At 50.3% G+C, this 23,160-nt stretch overlaps 1 protein-coding gene across 1 annotated transcript in view; it reads left to right on the plus strand.

The window, feature by feature from the left end:
• GUCY2D (guanylate cyclase 2D, retinal) overlaps positions 1-23,160 on the plus strand; it is a 43,123-nt gene that overhangs the window by 9,812 nt on the left and 10,151 nt on the right. The window contains exons 5-8 of the mRNA XM_088446133.1: positions 752-836; positions 7,280-7,373; positions 7,466-7,597; positions 8,098-8,178. Of these exons, the coding sequence (XP_088302259.1) occupies positions 752-836; positions 7,280-7,373; positions 7,466-7,597; positions 8,098-8,178 (392 nt within the window). The remainder of the gene's footprint in view (positions 1-751; positions 837-7,279; positions 7,374-7,465; positions 7,598-8,097; positions 8,179-23,160) is intronic.

Raw genomic sequence — 23,160 nt, forward strand, 5'->3', positions numbered from 1 at the left:
TCAGCACCGCCCCATAGGTGTAATGTGAATAGGCCGCCAACCTAATCAGGGTACCTGTCTGCAAACGGGGCTTTTTCGGCAAGATAACGCTCCCTGCCAGGAGGCTGGAGCAGCCCATTGAAAACTCTCGCCGGCCACCAGGATACAGAAGAAACCTTCCCCAATGACCCCCAGGATAAGGGATTTGTGGCCACCAGGGGAGTGGGGTGGCCTTGCTTGAAACGGGCGTGGACTGGGTGTGGTATGGAGGATTTGGGGGTGTTGCCTGCCAGGAATGTTGGCAGGGGTGGAACACGTTGACACGGACACCTTGTGGCAGCCACCCTAATGATTTCTGATGGCAGTTATAATATAAAACTTTTACTAGGTCAGTGTTTCCCAAGTCCTCATGGCCTGCTCACAGTCCAGACATCAGGGATATCCCTACTTCAGCACAGCTGGGTAAATCTAACTGTCTGAGGTAATAAGCCACCATGGATATCCTTAATGCCTGGACTGTCAGTGGGCTATGAGGAAATGCTGTACTAGGAAGACATAACTGGCCACTCAGAGTATATGAAGCCTTCCTTTCCAGCGTGGGAACTACAAGTCCCAGCACTCTTGTCAGCTAGAAGTTTCCTACAGATGGATAACTCCTTATACACATCCCAGCTGCAGATACTTCCTTATGACGTAACTAGGCCAAAGATAGCGTGAATTCAGCACCGTATATTGTTGTTCACGAGCGCCTCTGACGTTGTGTCATTTACAGGTGTGGATCCTACGTTTGTCATTCTACTGTTTATCCTCATCGCCAGCTTCGTGCTCACAGGTGTCTCTCTCACCTGCTACATAAGGTGCGTTACATAACGGTGTGTGCAGCCATTTACCTTGTGCCTTTCGTCCGCCCTGTGGGTAGCGCAGCATGTGCCTAAACCCGTCATGTTTAATGTATTCAGAAATTGCACTGATCTGGAGGATGGCAACACAGAAATCCTAGTGCAGAGGTTCCCAAGGCGCCCTAACGGTCCAGGTTTTAAGGATAACCATGCTTGGGCACAGGTGGCTTAATTAGTACCTCAGTCTTTTGAGTTAACCATCTGTTCTCAACCATGGATATCCTTAAAACCTGGACGGTTAGGGTGCCTTGAGGATCGAGTTTAGGAACCTCTGTCCTAGTGTAATAGTTTTGCCTTCTTGAACCCAAAAACGTTAATCTGAATTAGTTTCCTGAACCAGTTGCCTCCGTAATATTTTCTCCTGATTACTAGCTAGAGATAACTTTTCATTCCACATTTGAATTATGGGCCTGATTCAGCACGGATCGCAAGTGTTAAAGCACACGCAGACGGCCAATGTTCGCGTTCTGCGCGCGCATCGCAGTGCGATTTCCTGATCGCAGTGAATACGCATACGCCTCGGAGAGTGATTGACAGGAAGCAGCGTTTGGGGGTGTGATGGGAGAGTGGTCAGTGAAACGCAGGCTTCAGTGCGTTTGAACGCCGTTACAGGGGCGTGTCCATAAATCAGCCATTGCGATGGCCTACACAGCTGAGCTCTCGCTGCGTACAGGAAGTTTAGCAAATTCTGAGTAAAGTCTGATCTTGTGCACGTGTGCGGGAGGCTCCGATGTTACCGATATTTTCGCAGACTTGCAAGGTATTACGGAAATGGGCGTCTTTATCTGGTGCTGCGGTGGCATTGCGAATGCATTCATTCGCATAATTTTACAGCAGAACTGCGTGAGCGATTGCCGCCGCGATCGCATTAGTGATCCGTGCTGAAACGGGCCTTATGTTTGTGAATTTGCATTCAGCGCAGTCTTCATTCGCAACCGATGACCTATTGCCCAGTGTATGGGCTTTGATAGGAAATGTTTGATAGACAATTTATTATAATAATCATTTTGTTTTATTGCGACACCAATTGCGCAGCGCTAAACAGAGAATATTTGTCATTCACATCATTTCCTGCCCCGTTTTTTTTTTTATCATGACTCTTGTATGGTACAGGCAGAGCAAAAACCGGTCTGGAGTGTAAAATAATAGTGCTTGTATCAACGCTCTTTGCGCGGCGCACCAGGGCCACACGACATAGTAGAATTTGGTAGATGAGGCCGTAGGTTTCGTAGCGGCCGGAGCAAGCATCAGAACATTACCCAATTAATGTTGACCAGACCAGTCGCAGTCCTTTTAATTAGTGTTTGCTCACATGAGGCCTCTTCATTTTGTGCATGTGTGATTTATATATTGTAGGGGGAGATGGATCGGTGCGAATTCCGGTTACGGTTTTCTCGGGAGCAAATAGAATGGCCTTGGTGTCTTTTGATGAAACTTGTCAGACTAATTTGTTACTTGCTTAATGCGTCTATTCTGCATGTTCCTTGAGTCGTGAAGATCTCTGGATAGACCCACCTACCCTCCCCCGCTTCCATCACAGGCCCGTATTCAATTTGAGGCGAACCGCCTGCTGGACTTTTCGCCTCCTTTGCCTGTTTTCCAGGCGGAAAAGTATCGCTCACGTGCCCGCTATTCCCTGTATTCAATTCCAAAGTAGGCGAGATCGGGAACCGGCAAAACTTTGATCGGCGAAAAAATACGGGAATTTTTGGGAAATAATTGTAGGACCCCCTTAAAGATGTCCAGCCATGGGGGATCATTATGGGTACACCCTTTTTTGCCTGCAGAAGAAAGTTGGGTTTTTAAATAGCCGTGGCAGGTGCATAAATGCGGCTTTGATGAAGGTGATGCAGAAGAGTATTTAGAAGTTTTTTTGGGGGAAAAATAACTATGCCCATCAAATTTGGGGTACATGAAAATGGGTGCAAGCATATTTTTAAGTCCCTAAAATGATTTTTTTCAAATTCTGCAAAAAATGCACCTGCCGTTATCACCCGCATTGAAGACAACACCTGCCGCATACTTCCGACCCCTCTGGATTACATTGAACTATTTTAGAAGTGGTTTTTCTTTTTTTTTTCACCCCAAAATATCTAAAATTTTTTGGGGGGTGTCCCGATTTTTTTTTTTTTATGACACAGATCATTTTAAGGGCTCATTCCCAAGGTTGCATGCTTATTTTTTTAAGCCTGCACCCCTAAACCCCAATTCTGCATTTTTTTTTCGCTAGCTAAAGGCTGGCGAATATTTATCCCTGTTTTTTTACATTGACTTTTCGTACCGGTGAATGTAATTGAAGTATAATTGAATACGGGAATAATTGAAATAGTCGAAAATGGCATAATCGCCTCAAATTGAATACGGACCACAGTATTAAAGTACCCACATTTGGGGAGGGGCCGCTATTTTTTGTACAGATAAAACATGAGGATGTCAATGCAGCCGGCCAATGTCGTCACTATCAGGGGGTTTCTCACCTTTCTGTAAATAAAGAGGCTGCTGGTTTATAAGGTAATGAGCTGATCTTTTTCTCTATAACCCAGGCCAAAAACCAGTACCCTGTGACCAGGACCAGGGCTGGCGTTGCTCAGCCTCCCACATGTGTGTGTGTGTGTGGGGGGGGGGGGGGGGTCAGCGCTTCCGTGAAGCCCCGGTTGGCACTCACCCAACACTGGTGCATGATTCACCAGCCAAACCACCCACACTGAAAAGCTCCCCATATTTTTGGAACAAGTGGCCCGGAGGGGCGCCTCGGAAGCACGGTGTACTCCTGCTTGACTTGTCTATTTGCGACAGTCCTATCTTGGACTACCCATTTATTGTGGAACTACAAATCCCAGCATGTCCTACCGTTCAGCTGTAGGCCAGAATACCTAGGCTTGGTCAAGGTTATCTTAGCCAGGCTGAATACATGAATAGAGGCAGATATACCATATGGTGAGACCTGTTGGCAGTGAGATGTTTTTTGTAAAAAGCTCGAACCTCATTCGTGATAAGCATTGAATTTATACCTGGGATTTACCCCAACGCACCCCCAAGACCCTGCCCTTCAAGTTCGCTCCACACTCTTGGTAGACACCTCTGCAATCTAGAAATGGGCCCTAGGTGTGCGGAGAGGTGGAACGCGTGACTCTCCCATGTCTAAACTCTGACCACTTCATAAGGAGAAAATTAGAGAGAGGCGAGATGGGTCAAGAAGCAGCTGGTTCAAATAGGAGTGTGTCGAGCTCCAAAAGCGATAAATGGTTGCCCAGCGCTAATATAATTCACTTTAAGGAGACCGTTGTAATGCTCATTAGTCCTAGGGGTGTCACCAAGTGTTCTGCAGTAAATAGATACATCTAAAAAAAAAAATTCATAAAACGATAATGAAATCAATGCAATATACTTATAATAAATCCGAATCATAAAAATATACATATATCCTCCATTGGCTCTCTTGTATAAAGATCCTCATACGGCTTGGCTTAAAAGTCAAACCTATTTATTGCTGCGTAGAAAACAGATATGAATAGATGCAGATGGAATTTAGGGCCTGATTCAGACCCGCGCGCTAGCAAGCAGCCGCTTGTTGCAGACGATGTTCGCTAGTGTTCACATGCGTATAGTTCGCAGTGCACGTGCGCAAACTAGTACGAGCGATCGGAATGTGCTCGCTCGTCCTGCCAGGACAGCCCAGTGGAATGAGTGACAGGAGAGGCCGTTTGTGGGTGGTAACAGGGGCAGGGCAGTAGTAACGGGGGAGTGGAGTTGCGGACGCAGGCGTGCCAGAGTGTTTCAACGCCGTTTCAGAGACGTGTATAATTAACAGGCAGTGTCATAGTACACGTCACCTGGTATATATTTTTTTTTACACAGAACTGCTCGCAGTGCTAGCGGTAGGGTACAGTCAACCGCAAGCGCTGCTGTCTGATCAGATGGTTCCCGATGTACCGATGGTTGTATATACTTCCTGGAGATGACGTACGCAAGTGGGCGGCTAAAGGCAGGCTGGTGGGCATCTATAAACACAAAGTGATCGCTCACCAAGACATAGTGCGCGTGCTTATGCCTTGACGTCACTTAGCTGGATTTCCATACGTTGGGAGCGAGCGGCCGCATCTAGCGAGCGGGTCTGAATCAGGTCCTTAGTCCAGTCAGTGGAACAATATTGATAGAACCACAGTTGATGCATAGTCAGTCACTGTTCATACAATTAAAACATCACACAGTGCATAGCAGCACTTGTTCGATAAATATGGAGTTAGTTTCAGGGTTGTCCGGGTTAATATCCAGGAATCACAGTGTGTATTACCAGCCTTGAGATGCACTCAGGCCCTGATTCAGAGCCGGACGCTCTGACAGAGCGCTCGCTCTGAATCAGGGCCGGGCTATTTTTTTTTTAGAACAGCCTCCTGGCCGCTCGCATAGCTGTGGGTGACCACCCACAGCTATAGCGAGCGGCCAGAAAGATGGTCGCTATGGTCAAGACCATCGTGACCATCGGGCTTCCGACGAGACCCTTGTGGTAGGGTCACGTTGCCGCAAGCCCCAGAGAGATTTCGGCTCTCTCAGAGCCGAAATCTCTCCCACTGACATCACTCGTGATGTCAGTGGGGCCGCCCCCAAACGGAGGCGTTCACATGGGAACGCCTCCGTTTGGGCAGCCACTCCCTCGGCCCGGCTACCAAAGGGGGCGTGCTGTCACTCAACATCGACAGCACGCCCCCTTTGGTACGACACCCGGAGCGACGGTTTGCCCGTCGCTATCCGGGTCTCGCGCATGCGCACGACGGAGCCGGGTCCGTCGTGCGCATGCGCTCTGGGCCACCATTGACCCACTTGCGAGCGCATTGCACTCGCGAGCGGGTCTGAATCAGTCCCAGTAATTAGCCAGGAGTCCCTGCCTTTGCTGCTGTGGTCGACGGTATATATGCGGCCTGAGTGTAGATAAACGGGTTTCTGGTCCGGAACTTCCCGAGTATTCTCCAGCCAGCTGTGACAGTTGAGGGGGGCTAAACGCATTTCGCCGTGGTAGTCCCCCCACCACTTCGTCAGTAGCTTAATGCCCAGAGTCCAGGAGTGGGCTTTATATACCCACATAGATAATTGCAAGTGGAAGCAGCTCCAGTGTCTTAATTGACTGTATAAACCCAGATGCATGTGTGAGCCTAAACATTTTAAAATAAAACCAGATGTATCCTATAGAGAGAGATTGATCTCTCACTATCATCGTAAAAATATAACATAAGCGATCCATATAGACCAGTGGTGTCAAACTCGGGCCCTCCAGCTGCTGTGGAACTACAAATCCCAGCATGCCCTGCCACAGTTTTAGCATGCCCTAATAGCAAAACTCTGGCAGTGCATGCTGGGATGTGTAGTTCCACAGCAGCTGGAGAGACCGAGTTTAACACCACGGATATAGACTAATAAATAGCTAATCGTGCACATTCTCAGGAGCTACCGGGTCACATGACGTAAGCAACCCATCACGTGATCCCATGAACCTATAGTTCCGTGAGTTGAAATATTCAAAATAGCTCAGTTTGTCAGCAGTCCACTGTATACAAGAGAGCCAAATGAGGATGTATGTATATTTTTATGTTTCGGATTTATTATAAGTATATTGAATTGATTTCATTATCGATTTTATGACTTTATAGTTAGATACTTAATTTTTTTTTAAGATGTATTTACAACTTCCCTACGAACATTAGATGACACCCGTAGGACTAATGAGCTTTACAACGGTCTCCTTAAGGTGATTATATTACATTGATAACAGCGCTGTTCAAACATTTATCGTTCACTTCAGAAGAAGCCCTTTTATTGCATACGTTTTGCTTTTGTCCCATTCTTGGGTGGCACAGTCTAACGCTGCTTCACGGATGGACTTATCTTAGTCTAGACCAGGGACGGGGAACCTCAGGCCCGGGGGCCATATAAGCCCTGCGGAATCAATTTTTCTGGCCCTCTGAGCTTTTTTCTGCTAACCTCATCTAGCTAGCAGGGTACGTAGAATGGCACCTTGCAGCCAGAAACTATGCAGCAGTGCCACCTGGAACGTCCTTAGGAGGATTCAGATGGTCACACCGCTGCCCTTACAGCTCCTGGAACATCCTCAGGATGCTCCGGGCATTGCTGTAATCACCGGAGATTGTGGCCCTGTCCCCCGTGTGATGTCACACGGAGGGGGCGTGGCCTGCACAAGGCCCGCGAATAATGTTCTATATATCAATAAGGCCCTCAGCAGAAAAAAGTTCCCCACCCCTGGTCTAGACGCACAGTGCTGCCCACCAGGACCCAGTCTCTCCGCTATTTTGCTCTTTATGATCAACCTCCTGTGGTTCCAAATTAAAAATAAAAACTAAAATTATTAAAAACTCTGTAAAAAAAACATATTTGTTCATTCTCTGCAGGAGAAAGATCCAGCATGCAAAGCTCACCAGAGGTCCTAACAAGATCATTCTCACCATGGAGGACTTGGTTTTCATTCACACCCAGAGCAGGAAGGTGAGAGCCGCGCATTGAGGGGGGGGCGGGGCGGGAGGGGGCTTGAGCCAGAGCGGACAATAGACAAATCCCATCCGTTTTTTTTTCCACAGAAATTGCCGGATGACAGCCGGTGCAGCATGTTGGGGAAAAGCGTCAGTGAAATCAGGACTCCCCGTCACTCTATATCTGGGAAGAGCATGACGGCGGCCACTCCGCACACGACCAGCGTGGCGGTCTACGAGGTAAGCCTTCCGCACCATAATACGTAAATGGAGGCTTCACCCCCTCCCAGCTGTGGGTGGCTTCCTGAAACGGACAACCTGTCACAGACGCAGAATAAGGGGGAAATGTATCAAGTCTTGGAGAGAGATATAAAGTGGTGATGTTACCCATAGCAACCGATCAGCTTGTAACTGCCATTTCAAAGACTGTGCTAGATAAATGACGTTTAGAAGCCGATTGGTTACTTTCTCTCTCTTTTCCAAGTCTTGATACATCTCCCCTTCAGTCAGGGGGTTATGATGAAGTATTCATTCCCCATGGTGGTAGAATACATAGAGATCCATCTAGTACCTCAACGTATGAGTATTGTGCAGATCCACGAGATGGGGTTTGTGTGGAATTGTTTTTCCTTCAGGACTTATGGACAAATGTTTTTTTGTTGCTCTTCAGTTGAACTTTTTTATAATTTCTTATCCACAAGAGACACATAAGTAATTCACCTCTTATATTTTTTACTCAGGGGGACTGGGTGTGGCTAAAAAGATTTCTTGGCGAGAAGCACGGAGACCTCCGCCCAGCGACAAAGAACGTATTCTGCAATGTAAGTGTCAGGACGGGCTTAACATTTTGGACTCACTGGGGGAGGGGGGATTCAATTTCCCGACCTCGGAGAGTTGTGCCGCTCTGAAATTGGGCATCACACCCGCCGGTATCACCTCTAAAAGGTGCGAGGGAAAGCTGGCAATGTCGGCACTACCGTAAGTGCCGAATATGTGTACATCGTTTTCATTGCGCAACTGAATTCCGCCGATTGTGCAGTAAGATGGTGTATTGTGTGGATAATCTGAAACGACATGAGGTCAATGCTTTCAAAAGCTCACTCTTAGGGATATAGGGCCTCATTCAGAGGTGGTCGGAGGATGCAAGCGGTCGCTCAGAAACTGGGCGGCCGCTTGCATCCTTACCGCCCGCCTCTGTTTCGGTCGTTAGGCCGTGGGTTTACACCCACAGCTCTAACGACCGCTAGGGTGATGGTCTCTGACCATCGCGACCATCGGGGCTTACGACGAGACCCTAGGGTAGGGTCTCACTTGTCGTAAGCCCCGGAGAGCTTTCTGGCTTTTTCAGTGCCGGAAGCTCTCCACTGACATCACTAGTGATGTCAGTGGGGCCTCCCCCAAACGGTAGGCGTTCCCATGGGAACGCCTCCGTTTGGGCTGCCACCCCCCCCGGCCCGCCTTCCAAATGGGGCGAGCTGTCAATAAACATCGACAGCTCGCCCCCTTTGGAAAGAGACCCGCTACGACCGGCTCTGTCCTTGTGAATTTTCAGAGCGGCCTCCTGGCCGCTCGTATAGCTGTGGGTGATCACCCACAGCTATAGCGAGCGGCCAGGAAGATGGTCGCGATGGTCAAGACCATCGCGACCATCGGGCTTGCGACGAGACCCTTGTGGTAGGGTCTCGTTGCCGCAAGCCCTGGAGTGCTTTTGGCTCTATCAGAGCCGAAAGCACTCCCACTGACATCACTTGTGATGTCAGTGGGGCCGGCCCCAGACGCTAGGCGTTCCCATAGGAACGCCTCCGTCTGGCCAGCCACACCCCCGGCACGCCCACCAAAGGGGGCGTGCTGTCACTCACCATCGACAGCACGCCCCCTTTGTAGCGAGACCCATAGCGACGGCTTGCCCGTCGCTCTCCGGGTCTCGCGCATGCGCACGACGGAGCCGGGTCCGTCGTGCGCATGCGCACTGGGCCAACATCGACCCGCTCGTGAGCGGGTCTGAATCAGGCCCTATGTGCGAAAGGTTGATTTAAAATCGATCAACATCGATTTTTTTTTTTCTGGGGCTAAATCACACATTTCTACTTCAGGGTCCATAGGGGTCCACAGGGTTGACCTTGGGGTTATAGCTGGAACAGGATCCATGGGCACCACACAGTTAAGCTTTTAGCTCCCAGGATGCACTTGGGTCCTCCTCTATACCCCGCCCCCGAGCCACAGGCACCTCAGTGTAAGCTGGTGCCCGGCCGGAGTCGGTCACCGCGCAGGGGGGCTGCAGGAGCAGCCCCCAGAAGCTTTTTTATTTATTTATTTATTTTAGTTTCTTTTACTACAGACGGCAGCGAAGGGCTGTCTGTACAGACGCCCACGCTGCCGCTCTGATCCCCGACTGGCGCCGCGACGCCAGTACTGATCTGGGGATCGCGGCGGGAGGGCAGAGTCCGTGCTAGCCGGACTCTGTCTACCTCCCAGGACTGCTGCCGGAGTCGCCGGGGATGCAGGTGAGCCGCGCGTCGCTGGCTAGCGGCGGCGCGCGGAATGCCTTAAATGCAGTCCTTTAGCCTCCGGTCCTGGGGACAGACCGGAGGCTGCTGGCAGTGGCGGCGGGCCCCCCCCCATAACCCGTGGGACCACTAGACCACCAGGGATAAAGGGGCAAGCGGGAAGCCAGCATCCCTGGGGTTATGGCCAGCCAGGGGAGGAAGCCTTCCCTGTCAGCGGCTCCTCCCCTCAGCTCAGCGCGCCTTTCAGCACGCAGTCTGGCGTCGCTGAGCTGCAGACTCTTCGGCCACTCCTCCTCTGAGGTCTCCAGCGCCCATTTTCTCACAGTGGCAGCGCAGATCTCTCAGGGAGCATGCGGACCGGTCCCCCTGTGTACCTCTCCCCTGATTAAGGACAGCGTACACAGCACTATAGCCCTCCCAGACACTGAATCTGGGCAGGTTGATTGTAGTGTAAAGGTGCAGTGAGTATATGTGACTTTTGCTAGTGCTGCCTGTCTGTGCTTATTTTCCGCTTACTGTCAGCTTATACCTATCCCTTTACTTCTCCTACAAGCCCTACAGGTGTGTGGGGGAGGGGCGTTTCTACTGACCTCACTTATATAGATCACGTATTTGTGAGGTCCGTCACATACAGTTGTGTGCTACTCAGTGCCATACTGTGGGCTGTTGTTCAGCACACCGGTGAGTGCGTTTTACTTCTACCCTGGTGCCAGATATATAATATATTCTGTCATGTCAGACGAGGAGGTTGAGCGCTCAGTGGCTCCGATGTTGGCCTCCTGCGGACGCTGTTCTGCAGGAGTGGATAGGGAGGATTTGTCACAGGAGGGTCTGTGTAGTCGGTGCCACGTGGCTCCTGGCCCATCCAGACCTTCTCTGACGCAGGAACCACCGTGGGCGATGTTTTCTCAAGTGCTGGTGTCTATTGCGGACCGTCTATCGGTCCCGACTGCTCTCCCTACTAGGGCGTTACCCCAGCCGACCATCCCCCATTCCCCGGGTGTCCCGCAGTTATTGCGGAGTCCTCCTGGGTCTCAGTCGGTGGGTCCCTATGCGGGGTTGCCTATGTATATACAGGCTTTCCCTGTGCCGCAGCAGCCTGTGGTACCTTTTCAGGCCCCTATGGTGACTCCTCCACCCTGGGTGGATGTGCTCTCCAACTCAGTACAAAATTTGGCGGCCGCTTCCTCGGTTTTTCAGTCAATGTTGCAGACTGACATGCCTTCTAGGGTTTCAAAACGCTCACTCATGGCACGGGCTGCTCAGGTATCGGACTCAGAGGGTTCCTCAGATGATGGGGAGGTCCCTGATGACACTGACTCGGACGCCTCGGTCCAGGAAATGGATACCAAGTCGTCCATTAATGTGCGAGCACTGGTTAGGGCGGTGCGAGCTATTCTTCTTATAGAGGATGAGGCACCGGTTCCTAAGTCGAAGTTTCCTAGTTTCAAAAAAACTAGGGTGGCTTCTGCGGTGTTTCCCCTGTCGGATCAGTTGACGGATCATATGGCGGTAGCTTGGCAGGCGCCCAGTAAGAGATTCCTTCCTCAGAAGCGGTTGGCTTCTAATTATCCCTTCCCTGAGGCACATTGTAAAAAATGGGAAACTCCACCGGCGGTGGATTCCCATGTCACCCGTTTAACTCGGGGCTCTACTTTACCATTACCGTCGATATCCTCGCTGAAGGATCCCACGGACAGGAAAGTTGAGACTTGTTTAAAGTCTATTTACTCCCTCTCCGGGGCGGTGGCCCGACCGTCCATGGCCATCTCCTGGGTGGCCAAGGCCATTGAGGGGTGGGCCAATGCATTGGAAGATACCTTCTCGGATGACGCTCCGGATGTCCAGCGGGCGTTGTTGGGACAGATGAGGGACGCTGCTTCTTACATTGGAAAAGCTTCTTTAGATGCTAGTCTGCTGAGTTCGCGGGTATCGGCTGCAGCGGTGTCTGCCCGCCGATCCTTATGGTTGCGGTCCTGGAGAGCGGACTCTGATTCAAAGAAGGGCCTGGAGGCCTTACCTTTCAATGGGGAATTACTATTTGGTCCGGACTTGGACAAAATTGTGGATACCCTGGCTAAATCCAAGTCAGCCTTCCTCCCTTCGGCGGCACTGCCTGCTAAGGTTCGGAGTTCGGCTTTTCGTTCCTTTCGGGTTCAGGGGAAGGCGAAAGGTCAGTCCTTCCCGAGACAATCTGCGAGTAAGACTGCCTCTAAGCCCAAGAAGCAAGCCTGGAGTGCACGGCGCCCTTCTTCCAAGCAGGAAGATAAACCTGCGGCCTGATGGGACGGGCCTCCCTCTGGGGGACCTCAGAGTGGGAGGCCGACTTCTTCTATTTGCCCAGTGCTGGCACAATACCACCACGGATGCCTGGGTTCGAGAAGTGGTCTCCCAGGGGTACGCCCTGTCTTTTCGGTACAGACCACCCCACCAGTTTTTCTGCACGAGTCCTTCTCAGGACAAGACCAAGGCGTTACGGATTCAGGAGGCTGTAGAGTCCTTGCTGAAAGCAGGGGTCATTGTTCCCGTTCCTCAATCACAACGAGGGACGGGGTATTATTCGTCTCTGTTTCTGGTGCAGAAACCCAATGGTTCTCATCGCCCTATCCTCAACTTGAAGTCTCTGAACAAATTCCTCAGGGTTCCCAAGTTCAGGATGGAGACATTACGTTCCATCATTCTGGCGATGGAACCGGGGGATTACATGGTGTCCCTGGATATCCAGGACGCCTACCTCCATGTTCCGATAGCACCTTCGCACCAGCGGTATCTGAGGTTCGCTATCCTTCAACACCACTATCAGTTCCGGGCGCTACCCTTTGGTCTCTCCACGGCGCCGAGGGTGTTCACGAAGATTATGGCGGTCATGGCCGCACATCTTCGGAACCAGAATATACGGCTGCTGCCGTATCTGGACGACCTCCTGTTGCTGGCGAGCTCCCCGGAGGTACTGCTTCAACATCTCCACCTGACGATCGCTTGCCTGCAAGCACACGGGTGGTTCATAAATTGGAAAAAGTCCTCCCTGATTCCATCACAGCGGATGGTTCATTTGGGAGCCCTGCTGGATTCGCGTCAGCAAAGGATCTTCCTGACTCCGGAGAAGGTCGCCTCCCTACAGCTGCGGATACGCAGTTGCCTGAGCAGTTGCCGCCTGTCAGTCCATTCGGCTATGAGAGTTCTGGGGTCCATGGTGTCGACATTCGACATGGTGGAATTTGCCCAGTTCCATTCCCGGCCCCTGCAGGGGCTGATTCTATCGGAATGGAACGGGTTACCTCACCGGATCCGCTCTCAGGTGCTGGTGTTGTCTCCGGACGTTCGGCAATCTTTGGCTTGGTGGCTTCAGACAGCTCATCTGGTCGAGGGGCGCCCCTTTTGGATCCCGGACTGGGTCCTGCTCACGACGGATGCCAGTCTCCGGGGTTGGGGGGCAGTGACCGGCTCATTGTCTCTCCAGGGTCGTTGGTCTGCGGAAGAAACTCTTCTTCCCATCAACATCCTGGAACTGAGGGCTGTACACAGGGCCCTGCAGTCGTCCGGCCCCGCTCTTCACGGAAGGGCGGTACAGGTGCAGTCCGACAACGCCACCATGGTGGCGTATATCAACCACCAAGGAGGAACTCGCAGTCGGGCAGCGATGTCGGAGGTGTCTCGCATCCTGACTTGGGCGGAGGGTCACATTCCAGCGATCTCGGCGGTCTTCATCCCTGGAGTCCTCAATTGGGAAGCGGACTTCCTCAGCCGTCACGACGTGCATCCCGGGGAATGGTCGCTTCACCCAGAGGTGTTTCAGCTACTCGTGGACAGGTGGGGACTGCCGGAGCTGGACTTGATGGCCTCCCGTCACAATCACAAGTTGCCCGTTTACGGGTCAAGGACAAGAGACGCAGGCGCAAGTCTGGTGGACGCGCTGTCGGTGCAATATACGTTTCACCTGGCGTATCTGTTTCCTCCGATATCCCTACTTCCTCGGGTTCTGCGGAAATTCAAGCAGGACGGCGGCACGCTAGTGCTGGTAGCTCCGGCGTGGCCCAGACGTCCTTGGTACTCCGATCTCAGGAGCCTCTCCATCGACGCTCCGTACCTTCTTCCTCAGCGTCGGGACCTGTTGTCTCAAGGGCCCTGTCTTTACCCGGATCTGGGTCGGCTGTCTTTGACGGCGTGGCTCTTGAGACAGCCGTCTTGAGGTCTCGGGGCTTCTCCAGTTCGGTTATTGGTACCATGCTCAGGGCACGCAAGCCTGCTTCAGCATGGATTTATCACAGGGTGTGGCACACTTACTTTCAGTGATGTGAGTCCAGAAATTATGATCCTCAGGTGTTCCGAGTTTCTAGGGTCTTGGAATTTCTTCAATCAGGATTGGACCTCGGCTTACGCCTTGCATCTCTGAAGGTTCAGGTTTCCGCCTTGTCTGTGTGGTTTCAACGGCGGATTGCAATGCTGCCGGACGTTCACACCTTTTTCCAAGGTATTCTCAGGATCCAGCCTCCCTTTGTGCCTCCTGTGGCTCCTTGGGACTTGGCGGTGGTTCTACGGGTCCTGCAGGGTCCTCCGTTTGAGCCTCTTGAGTCGGTGGAGCTCAAGTGGCTGACATTTAAGACCGTTTTTCTCCTGGCAATTGCTTCGGCCAGGAGGGTGTCTGAATTGGGGGCGCTTTCCTGTCGCCCTCCTTTCCTGATTTTTCACCAGGACAGAGCGGTGCTCCGCACTCGTCCTGAGTTTTTGCCCAAAGTGGTCTCGAAGTTCCACATTAATCAGGAACTTGTTGTGCCAGCTTTTCAGTCCCCTGATATTTCAGCTGGTGAGACTTCCTTAGATGTGGTCCGGGCGCTTAGAATCTATGTGGACCGGACGGCTTCGGTTAGGAAGTCTGATTCCTTGTTTATCCTCTTTGGTTTTCACAAGAGGGGTTGGCCTGCCAACAAACAAACGTTAGCCCGTTGGCTTCGTTCCGTTATTTGTGAGGCTTATGCACAGGAGGGTTTACCTGTGCCAGCCTCTGTTAAGGCTCATTCCACTCGTTCTGTGGGTCCCTCTTGGGCTGCTAGACGTGGCGCTTCTGCTGTTCAGCTGTGTAAGGCGGCCACTTGGTCTTCTATTCAAACGTTTTTGAGGTTCTATGCGTTTGACACCTTCGCCTCTCAGGATGCATCCTTTGGGCGCCGGGTGTTCCTTTCAGCACAGGAGCGTCCCCGCCCTTAGTTGAACTGCTTTGGGACATCCCCAAGGTCAACCCTGTGGACCCCCTATGGACCCTGAAGTAGAAAACAAGAGATATGGTAAGAACTTACCTTTGTTATCTCTGTTTCTACGAAGTCCATAGGGTCCACAGGGCGCCCGCCCTGACGCACCTGGCTTCAAATGGGCTGTGTGGCTGGTCACCGGTTTTCCGTCTCCCATTGCTGTGAGTATGGTTTCTTGTGTGTTCCAGTCTTCCTTCTCTCTGTTCCATATTCTCCTCCGGCCTAGGCTGCTTACCAACTGAGGTGCCTGTGGCTCGGGGGCGGGGTATAGAGGAGGACCCAAGTGCATCCTGGGAGCTAAAAGCTTAACTGTGTGGTGCCCATGGATCCTGTTCCAGCTATAACCCCAAGGTCAACCCTGTGGACCCTATGGACTTCGTAGAAACAGAGATAACAAAGGTAAGTTCTTACCATATCTCTTGTTTTACTAATATTCAAAAATTGTCTGTTAGTAAATGTGTGATTTATCCCCAGAAACACAACACCGATGCTAATCGATTTTGATCGATTTTAAATATATTAAAATCGACCTTTAGTAAATATATCTCTTAAGCTGCATACACACACACAACGATTTAGTAAATGAAGGATTTTAGTAAACGATTTTCGTTCATTTTTTCAAGGGGAAAAATAAACGAAAATCGTTTACTAAAATCGTTCATTTACTGAATGTAATGAACGTTTTTTTTGAACTACAAACGATTTTTGCATATTCCCTTACTGAAAATCGTTGAGTCGTTCAGTCTGACTGAACTACAAATGTGAACGCGCACGAACGATAATCGTTCATCTTTTAACTCAGAACGTGAACGATTTTTTTCAATGATTGAACGATAAACGATATCGATAATCGTTCAAATAATCGTTGTGTGTGTATGCACCTTAAGAATCATTAAATTATCCTAGTAAGTTAAAATATTTTGATGTCCAGCTAGATCTTGAACTGAGGACATGTACTCTGCTTTAGTGTCTCCATCCGACATTGTAACTCCAAATCACTTTAATAGCCTGCGGAACCCAAAGTTACTAAACGTAAAATGCAAGTGGGCTTACATGAAAAGGTCAGTAATAAACTCATAACATTGAAAAATACCAGACTGCAGTGTCCCACAATGGCGTCACTGACAGGAAGTAAATATCTATTTATTAACGTTCTCTCAAATGTCTTGAGTTCTGATAAGTCCCTGAAACATATAGATTGTGAATGTTATTATTAGCCCTTTTATACAGTGATCAGCCATAACATTAAAACCACTGACAGGCGAAGTGAATAACATTGATTATCTCGTTACAATGGCACCTGTCAGGGGGTGGGATATTGGGCAGCAAGTGAACACTCCGTTCTTGAAGTTGATGTGTTGTAATGCCACATACACACTAGACGATGTGTGTATGCAGCGATATCGTCAGCGACGGGACCTGGCGGGTGTGCCGACATCGGCCACAACAAAACGACAGTGGGGGGAGCATTCGGCAGCATGGCATCATTAACGATATCCCAAGATTGAGCTGCATGTCCAGCCGACTGGGGATATTGTTAACGACCCGCGGGAGCGCGCATCGTTGGTCATTCAGTTCATACACACTGGACGATATATCGTTGAACGATATTGTTATCGTGCATGAGAATCGTCTAGTGTGTGTGAGCCTTTAGCAGGAAAAATGGGCAAGTGTAAGGATCTGAGCAACTTCCACAAGGGCCAAATTGTGATGGCTAGACAACCGGTCAGAGCATCTCCAAACGGCAGGTCTTGTGGGGTGTTCCTGGTATGCAGCGGTTAGTACCTACCAAAAGTGATCCAAGATAGGACAACCGATGTACCGGCGACACGGTGATGGGAGCCCAAGGCTCATTGATGCATGTGGGCAGTGAAGGCTAACCGGTCTGGTCCTATCCCACAGAAGAGCTAGTGTTGCACAAATTGCTGAAAAAGTTAATGCGGGTTATGACAGGAAGGTATCAGGACACACAGAGCATCGCAGCTTGCTGTGTATGGAGCTGCGTAGCCGCAGAGTGGTCAGAATGCCCATGCTGACCCCTATTCACTGCCGAAAGCGCCTACAATGGGCACATGAGCATCAGAATTAGACCATGGAGCAATGGAAGAAGGAGGCCTGCTCTTATGAATCACGTTTTCTCTACATCATGTGGATGGCCGGGTGCCTGTCCGTCATTTACCTGGGGAAGAGATGGCACCAAGAAGCACTATGGGAAGAAGGCAGCCGGCAGAAGCAGCTTGACGCTCAGTGCAATGTTCTGCTGGGAAAGCTTGGGTCCTGCCATTCATGTGGATGTTACTCTGACACGTGCCACCTATCTAAACATTGTTGCAGACTAAGTACACCCCTTCATGGCAGTGGTATTCCCTGATGGCAGTGGCCTCTGTCACAGCAGGATAATGCCCCCCGCCACATTGCAAACATTGTTCTGGAATGGTTTGAGGAACATGAGAGTTCAAGGTGTTGACTTGGCTTCCAAACTCCCCAGAGCTCAATCCGATGGAGCATCTGTGGGATGTGCTGGAAAAACAAGTCCAAGCCATGGAGGCCCCACCTCACACCTTACAGGATTTAAAGAATCTGCTGCTAACGTGTTGGTGCCAGATACCATAGGACACCCTCAGAGACCTTGTGGAGCTCATGCCTAGACTGGTCACAGCTGTTTTGGTGGCACAAAAGGATCTATACAATATGAGGCAGGTGGATTTAATGTGTTGATGTGCTGATTGGTGTATAGCCCAACTTGTATTTTGGTTTTGGTGGACCTGTAAAAGTGAACCCCAACCAGTTATCTCTTCAAATAGCCAGAAGGTTTTTTCGGCTGTACTAGATGCAAAAAGAAATTCCACAGGCTTCTCTCTCTGTGACAGCAGGGCTCTGTGTGAGATCTGTGAGGCTGCTGATTCAGCTCCCTCCCGATACTCCAGCATGGGTGGCTACCGTGGCAGGTGGCATGCCAGAATTGTCTCAGGAAATAATCATATGCATTTCACTGAGGAGACTTGGTTGTGCAGAGCAGGTAATGTTTTTCAGAAGGGAGCTACTGTTCAATAGTCAGTTTTGCTCACACTGTATGACAGTATAGGACATCTACAGTGGTTACAGCCATAACCTTACATGGTTTTAAAAAACTATGCTACCTTACAGTGCTTGTTCTCAGCAGTAAGTGAATAGCCTTTATTATAGTCTAGTCAGTGGACTAATGCATGTCTGACCCAACGGTCCTCGGTCCAAACCCAGGTCTTGGGTTCAGTTCCCACTGTAGCTCTGACGGTGTGGAGTTTGTATGATCTTCCTGTGCTTGCATGGGTTTAAAAAGAATTGTATCCCTAAAGATGGGTCTAAATTTAGGATCTATTGTCCGCATCTGTTACTGAACCCTCCCTTGTTTCCCCCGTGATGCCTCGGCAGTCCTCCTGAGTGCTCCGGCTTGCCTTAGCAGAGCTTGGTTCTCAAAATTTCTGCTACTTATTAAAAAAATTTAAAAAAATAAAATCTGTGTAGTCACAGTACCAGCTGGCCTTTCCTCAGCAGGGCCCGTTCAATGTTTTCTTTCCAGGGTGTTGGTTGACGCCACGTTCCTTCGGCACAACTATATCCTGGAAGCTGTTCTTCATTCTATGCTTTGGGTCAGGCAACCAGTGTTGGCTGTGCACTATCATCACATTTGGAAGTCTTATGTCTCTTGATGTGAAGGCAGCGGCTTCTCGGCTATCTCCTTTAAGCTGTCCCATAGTCTTCTGTTCCCCAGGCTGGAATGTATACTGGTCTTCGCTCAGGCTGCATCTTCTTTGATATTAGTTGGCTCTGTTACCAGGTTACACCAGTTCTACAGAGACTTCTTCTGGTCTAGTCTACTTTGGTGCTTCTTTTGATGTCTGCTAAGATCTCACACTTGGCTTTGACTGTTCTTCAATCAGTTTTTTTTTTTTTACTCCTTAGTCTTGGCGAATCTTCACTATTGTCTTGGAAACGTTCTGTGGTTTATTTTCGCTTCAGCATGGTGGGGGGACTGAGTTGTTGCTCTGTCCTGTCACACTCCCTTCTTCTTTTGTTGGGCTGGGCTTAACAGGCAGCTGGCCATTAGCCACTGCTGGCCCCTGTTTTCCACATTCCTCAACTCATTGTGGTTCTTGTTTTGTCGGCTGACGATGCATCCTCACCGTCATTACAGATCATTACTTCTAGAGTCTAATTTTTTAATATTGCTTCCACATACAAACCAGTTTGCTTGCTTTGTGCTCTATCATGCCTCCTGACAGGGTTAGCCTAGCTTTTGTCGGGTTTATGGGTCCATGGTCAGCCTTCCTTAATTTCTGCTCTGTTCTTTTGACGTTCCGTGGGGATCTCCTGGATTGTGGGACAAGCAGATTACTTCTTCCCTTGCTGATTGGTTCTATGGCAGTGGTTGGCCAGGTGGTTATGCAGGCTGCATTTTATTTGTGAGGTTCCTAGTTTTGAACCCAACCTGTTTCCGGCAGGATTGCATTTCCCTTCCTGTACGTTGGTTACGGTCTGCAGGGTTACTTCCCTTTTGTTCACTCTCAGGTTTTGGTCACAGGGTTCTGCCTTCCCACCCGGGAGGTCAGCTTTGGTATGTCCCCAGTGTACATACTCCATTGTCCTCTAGTGGATGAAGGAGAAAACAGGATGCCCTTCGGCGCGCTGTTCCTTGCTGCAGTGTTCTTGGTATGTTTCAGTGTCACGTTGAGTGCCTACTGTGTCTTGGTTGTTATAGCTTAATTTGCTGTTTCGGTCCTTGGTTCTTGTTTTCCTTGTTGGTTCCTCCTTCTCCTTCTTCTTGCGCTGCTCTCCGTCTCCACTTGGACTTGGTTAATCTTAACTGAGGCTTGTGGGATATAGATGGGGAGGAGCCAACTACAATTCTAAATACATTTAAAGTGTCAGGCTCCACTCATCACCTGTCTATACCCCAGTGTACATACTCCAGTGTCCCCTATGGATTCGGAGAAAGGGATTTAACGGTAAATACCAAAATTATATTTTTATCTAGGTTGTTTCCCTCCCATTGATAATAATGGTTTGTAAAGGAATCAGTTCAAACCCCGACAGCGGAAGCCGGGCAGGGCTGAAGATCCCAAAGCTATAAAAATATGAGATATGGTAAGAATTTAACTTTGTTATCTCTATTTCTACGAAGTCCATAGGGTTCCACAGGGATCCCTTGGGGTATAGGCGATGGCTCTGCCGTCGGGCACCACATAGTTAAACTTTCGGTCTCAGGATGCACCGGGGCCTTCTCTCCTATACCCCGCCCCCAGGCCAAGGCATCCTCATTTTCGTACCAAGCCATAGGCCGGAGGAGGAAAGAACAGAGAGAAGAAAGTCTGGAACACACAAGAACCACACTCTCACATAGAAGGAGACGGGAAACCGGTGACCAGAACAAAACCCATCTGAAGCACAGGGCAACAGGGTGGGCGCCCTGTGGAACCCTATGGACTTCATAGAAATTGAGATAACAAAGGTAAGTTCTTATCATATCTCTTATTTTCTACTGCAGGGTCCATAGGGTATCCACAGGGATACCTTGGGGATGTCCCAAAGCAGTACCTTCAAGAGTGGGGACGCTCCTGTGCAGAAAGGAGAATCTGCCGCCCGAAGGAAGCATCCTGAGAGGCAAAGGTATCAAATGCATAATACCTTACAAAGGTATGGACAGAAGACCACGTGGCCGCCTTACAAAAGCTGAACAACTGAGGCGCCACGGCAAGCTGCCCAAGAGGGGTCCACAGACCGAGTCGAATGAGCAGAAACAAAGTGCAGCACTGAAGGCTCTCATGAGTGCAAGCCTCAGAGAACACCAAGTGAATCCACCTGGCCAACGACTGTTTATTGGCCGGTCAACCCTTCTTATGGAAACATAGGGGACGAACAAAGAGTCCGACTTCCGAAGGGAACTAGTACGGTCCATGTAGATACTAAGGGCACGTACCACATCCAATGAGGCCTCACCTGCTGAAAGGTCTGGTGAGTTAAAGGCAGGTACTATAATTTCCCTGTCAATGTGGAAACTAGAGAGCACCTTAGGAAGGAAACCAGGGCGAGTCCTAAGTACCGCCCTGTTCCTGCAAAAAATCAGAAAAGGAGGGCAACATGACAGAGCCTGGAGTCGTACCCCCTGAGGCGACACCAGTCAAAGTAAGTATGCCACACCCTGTGGTAAATCCTGGCAAAAACGGACTTCCAAGCATGGTATGCACCACATGGCTGGAGAACCCCTTTGCCTTTAGGAGGGATGTCTCAAGAGCCACGCCGCCAAAGACAAACAACCCAGAACCGGGTAAAGGCAAGGACCCTGAGACAACAGGTCCGGACGTTGAAGCAACGGCAACGGAGTGTCGATGGAGAGACTCTAAAGATCTGAGAACCAGTGACGTCTGGGCCAAGCTGGAGCCACCAGCAGGATCTTGCCCCCTTCTTGCTTGAACTTGCGAAGGATCGAGGAAGAAGGGAGAACGGAGGAAACAGATACGCAGACTGGAAGGTCCACCGAACTGCCAGAGCGTCTACCAGGGGAACCCTGCGTCTTTGCTCTGAACCCATACACCCGCAGCTTGCGGTAGTGTCTGGAGGCCATCAGGTCTATTTTGGGAAGACCCCACTTGTGCACTAGAAGCTGAAACACATCCTGGTGAAGAGACCATTCCCCTGGATGCTCGTCGAAACGGCTGAGGAAGAACGCTTCCCAGTTGAGTACTCTTGGAATGAACACCTCCGACATGGCTGGGAGATTGCCTGCCTCCCAACCTAGAGTTCCTCCTTGATTATTTATGTAAGCCACCATGGTGGCGTTGTCTGACTGAACGTGCACGGGATTCCCGTGAAGATTCTGATGTGTTGTAGGGCTCAGAACACCACCCGAAGTTCCAGTACTTTGATTGGTAGGTTCGATTCTATGGTCCACCATCTCTGAAGTACGTGTGGACCAGTCACTGCGCCCCAACCCCGGAGACAGGCATCTGTCCTCAGAAGGACCCAATCTGGAATCCAAAACGGGCGTCCCTTGTTGAGATGCTCCGTCTGTAACCACCAGGTCAGAGACAGGCGCACCTCTGGTCCTTATTCAACCGGGCAATCTGTCCCCCCTGGAGAGAAGCAACCTCTGCAGGGGTCTGGAGTGGAACTGGGCATGTTCCACCATGTCAAATGTTGACACCATGGAGCCCAGTAATCTCATCGCTGAGTGAATGGATACTCAGCAACTGTGGAGACAAGTGCGCATCCTTGTCTGTAACACAGAGATCTTCTCTTCCATCAGGAAGATCCTCTGTTGAAGAGAGTCCAACAGTGCACCCAGACATAGCCCTCTCTGGGATGGGATGAGTGAGGACTTCTTCCAATTGATCAGCAAGCCGTGAGCCTGCAACACAGATATCTTCAGTTGCAGATGGCAGCAAAACACCTCTGGAGACCCAGCCAATAGGAGAAGGTAGTCCAGGGAAGATAGTAGGCGAACCCGCTGTAAGCGCCGGTGGGCCGCCATGACCTCAGTAAACACCCACGGTGCCGTAGGGAGCCCAAACAGTAGAGCTTGAAACTGGTAAAGGTGATCCAACACAGCAAATTGGAGACACCGTTGATGAGTTGCTGCAATTGGGATATGGAGGTAAGCATCCTGAACATCCAGCGACACCACAAAATCCCCAGGTTCCATAGCCAAAATAATGGAACGTAGGGTTTCCATGACTCGGGGTACCCTGAGAAACTTGTTTAGGGACTTTAGGTTGAGAATAGCACGGTAGGAACCATTTGGTTTCTGTACCAGAAAGAGGTTGGAATAATACCCGTCCCCCTTTGAGGAAACGGGACCACACTATGACCCCTGACTAGAGCATAGAGCGTGTCTGAGGTGAAGCCCTTAGTAAAGAATTGCTGGGGAGGCCTGCTACGGAAGGAGAGGGCCTACCCCCGAGAGACCACTTCCCTTACTCAAGTGTCTGCTATGGTCAGACACCAGCACTGGGCATATTGTAGAAGTCGGCCTCCCACCCTGGGGTCCCCCAAGGGGAGGCCTGTTCTGTCAGGC

Source organism: Taudactylus pleione, unplaced genomic scaffold (genome assembly GCF_031769625.1).
Source record: "Taudactylus pleione unplaced genomic scaffold, aTauple2 ptg000393l, whole genome shotgun sequence".
Taxonomy (NCBI): Eukaryota; Metazoa; Chordata; class Amphibia; order Anura; family Myobatrachidae; genus Taudactylus; species Taudactylus pleione.